The 8,243-nt window shown below is 33.3% G+C and overlaps 1 protein-coding gene across 1 annotated transcript; it reads left to right on the top strand.

The window, feature by feature from the left end:
• Positions 1-325: 325 nt before the first annotated feature.
• On the top strand, positions 326-3,023 carry LOC127083725 (manganese-dependent ADP-ribose/CDP-alcohol diphosphatase). The gene is made up of 2 exons (XM_051024057.1): positions 326-576; positions 1,715-3,023. The coding sequence occupies exon 2, from the start codon at positions 1,739-1,741 to the stop codon at positions 2,687-2,689; it is 951 nt and encodes a 316-aa protein (XP_050880014.1). The 5' UTR covers positions 326-576; positions 1,715-1,738; the 3' UTR covers positions 2,690-3,023.
• The last annotated feature ends 5,220 nt before the right edge of the window (positions 3,024-8,243 follow it).

Below are 8,243 nucleotides of genomic sequence, written 5' to 3'. Positions count from 1 at the left end.
TTTTATCTTTGAATCAAGTGACTTTTTATCTTCCAACGAATTCAAAACACACACCATAAACACTTATATTCATGGATTCAACTACAGAGTTTTAGATTCATATTAAAAAAAAAAAAAAAGTAAAATATCAAAGTTTATAATATGTGTCTTTAATAGTTGACTTAAGAGAATTAACTCTCTTTTAAAAGATAAATGGATTCAAATACTTCCTCTAATCTTTTTTATACCAAACAATTTCTTTTTAAAATTGATTATTCATTTTTAAGACTAGTAATATTCAATGAATCTTACAAATGAATTATCTCATAAAAAATATAAAAAATAAAAACTATATGATATAAACCCAGCCATTCAAAAAAGCTACCACATGGTTGTGTTTATGTCATGGAATCCAAATCATAAATTCAACCAACCACCTTCCGGTAAATTTACACATGATCGGTCGTAACATGTCTCCGACAACTACCTTTAACCACCCCCAATTTCATTCCTGTTAATTAAGGTCTCACAATCCAGAACCCCCGTTCTCTTTCTCTCGCTGATTCCTACTACTACAACTACCAGAAACTCAGACCGGTACATCTATGCTTCTCCTTTTCCTGTCATGAACTGTTATAAATTCTTTCATTTTTGTTTGCCAAATTGATTTCCCTATTCCCTTTTCACATAACTGTAATTATATTTATTTTGAAGGCTAACTGTTTGTTTTATTGTCTAACCTACTTCACCCAGCTATATTGTTTGATCCATGAAGCTAAATCCATCTAGTTGAAAACATTAGAGTTAGGAGAGACCAATTTATCATGGAAATTTACAATGTGTTTGTAAATATGTCGGTTGTGTTGTTTACATGTAGATTTGGTTTGGATAGCTTAGTTACTTTAGGGTAAAGGAAAATTAATTTTAATTTAATAAATTCCTCTTTTTAATTTAACTCCGTGTCTGTGTGTGCTAATGATACCATTGATATGTAGATAAAACAAAATTTATGATGAGATAGGATGTAGAATCCAAGGTAAAGATTTATCAAGAATTGTTTAATGGTGATTTTGTCATCTTTAAATTGAACAGCATATCTATGTTTTCATCACCTTAGTCTTTCGCAGTTGCCTTTCGTCTATCTTCCTCAGAACACATTGTAAGTTCCTAAACTCGCTCCAAAACTCCCCTAGCTAATGTCTTACTAGCAGCCGTAGGGGTGTCCTTAACAGGTTCAGCTCCTCACCCCTCAAAAAAATCCTTATTCTTAATTTCACTGAATGCCAATGTTTTGTGTTTATAAGTTCTTTCATCCTCATGCCTGAAAATGGAAAATGATTCTCAAGAACTTACTCTCTAGTATATCAAACTTCTAATTATATTACCTATGTTTATATTTGATTTGTACAAATTGGAAAAACATGCCGAAATGGAAATTGCATTTGACTAGCTCAGATTGATGCACTTGGCCCCAAGTAGGCTGTTATGCAGTAAAAGGAAACTACTTTCTGATGAGAAAATGCCAGGACTTAGATAATTCAAATAGAGGCCAAGTTAACTACCCCTCAGTTTGTTTGTTAGTTCTCTGTATTTTCTTCCTTAATCCCTTATCTATCTCTGGATATGTGTTCCGAGGTTGAGAATGAAATGATTGGGTTCTGTTAGTTTTTCTTTAGATTGTGTTTGGAAAGTATTAAGTACTACTTTGCTGATGTTTTAAATGTTGTTTGTATAGTACGTGCTCATAGAGAGAGACGCCATGGTGCCCGGGGTTGCCACTGCACAGCCTCTTTTTTCATTTGGATTGATTTCTGACGTCCAATATGCCGACATTCCTGATGGTCGCTCATTCCTTGGTGTTCCACGGTATTATAAGCATAGTATTCTTATTTTGCAGAGAGCAGTTAAAGAATGGAATGCTCATCAGAAGCATAAGTTTGTGATTAATTTTGGCGATATTGTTGATGGGTTTTGTCCCAAAGATCAATCTATTGATGCTGTAAAGAAAGTTGTGGATGAATTTGAAATGTTCAGGGGACCTGTGTATCATATGATTGGAAATCACTGTCTGTACAATCTTCCTCGAAGCAAGTTACTTCCATTATTGAAGATCCAAACCCTTGATGGTTGTGCTTACTATGATTTCTCACCAGTTCCGGAATATAGATTTGTAGTTCTGGATAGCTATGACATCAGTGCCATTGGGTGGTCTCGAGATCATCCAAAAACATTGGAGGCCTTGAAATTGCTAAGAGAGAAGAATCCAAATGAAGATAAGAACAGTCCAACAAACTTGAAGGGGCTTGAAAGAAGGTTTCTTATGTTTAATGGAGGCATTGGAAAGGAACAAATGGATTGGCTAGATGGTGTTCTCCAGAATGCAACCAAATTGAAACAGAAGGTGGTTGTCTCTTCCCATCTGCCTCTAGATCCTTGTGCTACATCCGAGGAGGCGCTGTTGTGGAATTGTGATGAAGTGATGAATTTGATACACAGATACAAATGTGTTAAGGTCATTCTTGCTGGACATGATCATAAAGGTGGGTACTCCATTGATTCTCATGGGGTACACCATAGAGTTTTTGAAGCCGCGCTTGAATGTCCTCCTGGCACAGATGCATTTGGAAGCGTTTATGTCTATGATGACAGGATATCACTGGTAGGAACTGACAGAATGGCGAGTACAGACATGCATTTTAGTCCTCAATAATTTCAATTTGTATGACATGATGTGTTGATGTTTGGAAGACACATTCTTTGATCAATAATTAATGTGATCTCTAGAGTACTACCCAAGTTGGAATAACGCAGTTGCGACTGGTACCGGGAATTTGCAAGTTCTTGAATCAACATGCTCCTTCCTGTTGAGAGAGGCAAGAATGCACGTGCATCATTTTGGAGTCACCCATGTATGTGATTTGTAAATCTGTTGTGCAATTTTGCTTAATTGCTTTGCATAGTTTAGTGAAAACCTTGTTGTGATCATGTATGTTATGTATTGTTTGAGTGATTTACAATTTTTTTTATCACTTTTCCATACTAAATCACTGCTTATTAGAGTGTTTTCTAGGTACTTTTAGACCTTCCATTTACACCTTGGATCAGACAAAATTAATGAAACCGATAATTTAAATCAAACCAAATTAAAAAAAATCGATTGTTTTTTGTTCGGTTCAAAAATCGAATCAAACTAATTAAAATTGAGATGATTTGGTTCGGTTCTCGATTTTATTTTTTGGAGCCACCAAATCGATGAATCGAACCGATGGCTATAAATACCTATTTAATCTTTTATTTAGCTCATTATTAAGTTTATATTTTGTATCGGTCCAACACTTCTCTATCTTTTTTTAAACTTCTTTTCTTTGAACAAATTATGTAGTCAAAATCAAACTCCAAACATAAAAAATAGAAACTATAAGTCATAAAAATTTTGCTCTCACCAAATTGTTGCTCTGACTGTCCGCCGCCGCTGTTTCTCTCATCACCATCATTATTATAGGTTATGGTTGCCTTATTCGTGTTCATGTTCTCTTAGTTAGTTTGCATTTTTTTTTTTTTATCTTTTATGTTTCTTTTTCAATAAATTTCATTCTAGTGTTGTTACAAAATAATTTTTATGTGTGTTTGAGATGTGAAACATGTTAATTTATGTGTATTAAAACATTTTGTTTTTATTGTTGTGTTTTATTTGTTAAGCTTTCAAATCCCTTCCAACATTCTCATGTCAAGTGTCAACTTTTGTATTCGATAGTAAATTTATTTCATGACATATGAAAAGTATGTCAATGCTTCATATTGAAGGTGAGATAAATATACACAAAAAGGGGGTGGGGGTTGGATTGTGTATGTGAAAGTTCACTTTTTTTTCTTAAACTTGTTTCAAAATCTAAGATGTCAAGCTCAGATTCTAATCCAAGTAAGAGTCTGAACCATACCAGAGTCTGATTGCACAACAGAATATAAAAGTAGAAGTAAATAAAGAGACAAACAATATATCATGTTTCCTCTCAATCCGAGAGTAGTCCAGTCCCCTTGCATCACAAGAGATTTTTTACTATAATCAACTTATTACATTTTGCTCAATGAAACTAGAAAGAGACTTCTGCTTAAGCCTCAAGCAAGAGACTTCCTTGCCTAAACAATATGTTCAGAACTTCCTGCTCAATTTCACAGAAAGAGACTTCTTGCTCAATTTAACTAGAAAGAGACTTCCTGCTCTACCCTAAAGCATGAGACTTTAATGCTCAATCACACTGATCGAGACTTCCTTGCTCTGCCTTCAAGCATGAGACTTCAATGCTCAATCATCAGAAAGAGATTTACTCTAAGCACAAAGGCTAGAGTCTTCAGATTCTCTTAACAAGATAGTCTAGTATTAACTGTGTGTTTATATGTGCGATTATTAGTTAAGCAGATACACAAATTTTTTATACTCTTGAGCATAATACAAATTAATCGCTCCTAAGTGTAGAAGAATGAAGTTTCATTCTTCTTCTCTAGCACATATTTTCTTCTATGTTGTGCCTTTCTGTTCTGTTGATCTTCTTGATCATATTCACATATTCTTTCTTCAAGTCATATGTGAATATGTTTCACTCTACTCTTACACACTTAACCCTTCTAGTTATATTTCTCATTTTGTATGTGTTTCTTTCACATGTGTTTTCTATGTAACACAATCTCTCTCTCAACCCATTTTGTGAACTGGTATCACAATTTTGTGAACACAATCATGTATTCTTCAACCCTCATTCATCCTCTTGTGAATGTCTTCAATCTTCTTCTTATATAAATGATGAGAATAGACCCGATGAAGATTGAAACTACCCATGGTACAAGTAGCCATTGAAGGTCTTTAGCTAGAGTACATAAAGTGAACTATAAATCCAGCTAGCATAAAGACGTTGAGAGGAGCAGAGTAGAGTTCAGAACAATTGAAGAGATAAGATCCTGACAATGTTACTTTTTGCTTGATTAGACATAAAGTAGTGTATCATTGTCACATGATCTTATTTAGATAAATTCTGACCGGAGACTTCTTGTAGACGTTTGTTGAAGCTCGATTTGAGTCATTGTAATATTTATACTTAACTTCTTGAATTATAGGCTTTTTATAGAATTAGCTAAAGCATGACCAAAAGTTAAAGTATTTCTTCAGAACCTGGTTGAAATGAGACTTCATAATCTTGAGTTCACAGGTTATGAGTCTTGCCTTTATCAGTGTCTTGATCAGAACTAATCTGGATGAACACTTTCAGAGTTGATGACTTGATATAGACAAAACTCCTTTTATACAGTGTACTGATAGATGCTTTTTAGCCTTTCAGGAGATTAGATGTCATCAAAAGTTGAGTCTTGAGATCAGAGTCATAACCTTTAGAGTATGATGCCTTAAGATGCTGATGAATCACTTCAGATTCTTATCAATCAGAATTAGGAAAATGTTGCTTCTCAACATATGCTACTAATCAGGATTAGCTCTATGCTTGTGATCCTGCATATTTAAACAAAATGCTAGTAAACCATATTGTTCTTTAAATACTTTGTTATCATCAAAAAAATTTAAGGGTATGAACAAATCTTATTCCAATAATCTCCCCCTTTTTGACGATGACAAACAAATGTATTTAAGAATAATGGTTGATGATTTAATTAATATAGTCTAACATCAAAGTCTGAGGTTTGTAAGCTCCCCCTAAGTTAGACAGTCCATTAAGGTGAGGTTCGTAAGCTCCCCTTAAGTCGGATAGTCCATTAAGATGAGGTTTGTAAGCTCCCCTTAAATCCTTATCTATGTTAATTGAATCTTATAATTTTAATCAACAAATTCTAACATTAGGATCTGAGATTTGTAAGCTCCCATTGAGTTTGACAGACCATAGGTTGAGGTTTTAAGCTTCTCCTTTAGTCTGACAGTTCATTAAGGCAAGGTTTGTAAGCTTTCCATAAGTTGTGTCTTTTTTAATTAAATTTATCATTTAAGTCCAGTAAGATAAGTTACTCAAAAATATAAATAACTTAGAGCATATAACTCATAAGTTGTTTTGGCAGAAACTGCTTTGTTCAGGTTCTGATGCTTCAATCTCTTCTCAAATACTCCATGTATTTTCTCTCCCTTTGTCATTGTCAACAAGATTTTTAAATAAAAAGAAAAAAAATAAAATTGAGAAAAATAAAATGAAATTTAAAACAATTTAAAATGCACAGAATTGAAAGAGTTTAAAACACTGAAAAATTTGAAATAATTAAAAACCAATTTAAAGGATTAAAAATATTTTTTCAAAAGAAGAAGACATTTTAAAATAGTTTAAAGCCTTTTTAAGAATCTGAATGAAAAAACATTTAATCCAAAGAAATTATTTACTTCTTATGGTAAATCACCACTGTTTCAGTTTCCAAGAAGTATTTATGATCCAGTATGGTATGCTTAATTAGTGATTGACTTTGAGAATTTCAAAGATCAGAAATTGAAACACGCAAAGTGTTTGATCTTCATAAGTTTTTGTTATCAAAGCACACAACTTGTCCAAGTCAAATCACAGATCCACATTCACTTAATGTACACCCGGTTCAAGATGAATACAATTTCTGACCAATCTACTACTCCCATTGTTTCAGAGGCTCCTATAGTCCCTGAGGCAACTTCTGATTGTGAGATCAGACCCTCTGAAGAAATTCCTTCAACCTCTCTTCCTCATGCACTGAAGCCACATAAGAAGATTAGGAAGAAGAAGAAGTCCAAGAGAAGAAGAAGATTAAGAGAAGTGATTCATTTCAATTCAGATGAAGAAGAATAATTGGATTTAGATTAGGGAAACTTTTTCCACGCTTGGAAATCTAGGGATGATTAGGATTAATGTTATACACATCTTTTTATAATCATTCTTTTAGTTCAATGAAGTTCTTTTTCCTTTTTAAGTTTTGCATACTATCCTTTTAATCATAATTATTTTCTTACAGAAGAAACTAATGAAGAAGTATCAGAGACAAAATAAAACAAAGAAGACTAAACAAACGAATTCTTTTGACATAAAAACTTTCAATATATCCATTGATTGAAGATGCTTTACAAGTCATACAAAATAAAATTAATAATAATATCATAAATATCATATCTAAAGAATCCAAACAAAAATAAAATAAATGCACAAAAGAGAAACTTAAGGACACGCTGCCTGTCGAAGTGAAACAGAAGACAGATCCTGAAGCTGGACATTAGAAGAATTTGCATTATCCCGATGTTAGATATCAAATTCTTTTCCATATATTAAATAAAATTTCATTCACATTTAAAACATGAAGAGGATAAATCTTCAATATCTGTGTTGAGAAGAAGCGGGAGATCTGTTTCATCAAATTCCATTAAATATAAGTTCTCAAGCGGTTTGACATCAGAAGATGATTCCAAACTACCCTTTTTCGAGAACAAAGATTAGATATCTTCAATAGATCAGAGACATCCTTAAGAATACACTGAATTTGTTTCAAAACAAGAGCATCTGGGGTAACTCCATCAACTTCACAGTCATCTGTATAAGCAGAAGTGGCTGAGGTGATGATGAAATGTACATCAGAAGCTTCTGAGAGGATGATAAGCTTATCATCAGAAGCTTTAATCCATAATTCTTTGATCAAACTTGAGCATGTGTGACCAAAGATCCTTTTGGAGTAGCCATCCCAACCTTGTTTAGAAACACAACTTTGAAGATAATTTCCTGAGGCACTTATATCTTCAAGGTTGACAATCCTTTCATTGATGACAACCAATTGGTTTCTCAGGCCAAGGTTAGATTTAGAAGTCATATAAGGTTGAGACAAAGGATTCAGGAGGAAGGTTTTGAAAAACACAGATAAATGAGTTTTTGAGATGAGATATAAAATGAGAAGAAGAATGCCAATTTAAATAGAAAAAGACCAACAAAATCCAAGAGATAAAAACCAAAGGATAAAATATAAGAAAAAGAAAATATTGTGAAAAGAAAAAAGCAGAAGATATTTTGCAAGGAACAACAAGCAACTAAATCAAGTTCCAAGGAGAAAAGGACATGAGTTAACAAGGGAGAAGTTGCAAACGATTTAAGGAGATACACATCATTAATCCATAAGTTATGCACATACAACTATAGAGCATGCATGATAAATTTTCAAACCCGTGAATTTTTTAAGTGAGACTGAAGCTAGCGGAAATATACCCGAACGTATCGCACGCTCGAACATACAACAGAGTCGCCATTGAACTTTATTTATACCCAAAGGGAAGA

The sequence above is a fragment of the Lathyrus oleraceus genome, chromosome 5, assembly GCF_024323335.1.
Source record: "Lathyrus oleraceus cultivar Zhongwan6 chromosome 5, CAAS_Psat_ZW6_1.0, whole genome shotgun sequence".
Classification (NCBI taxonomy): domain Eukaryota; kingdom Viridiplantae; phylum Streptophyta; class Magnoliopsida; order Fabales; family Fabaceae; genus Lathyrus; species Lathyrus oleraceus.
Note: the sequence above shows the minus strand (reverse complement) of the source record. Positions and strands in the feature narration are given on the sequence as shown.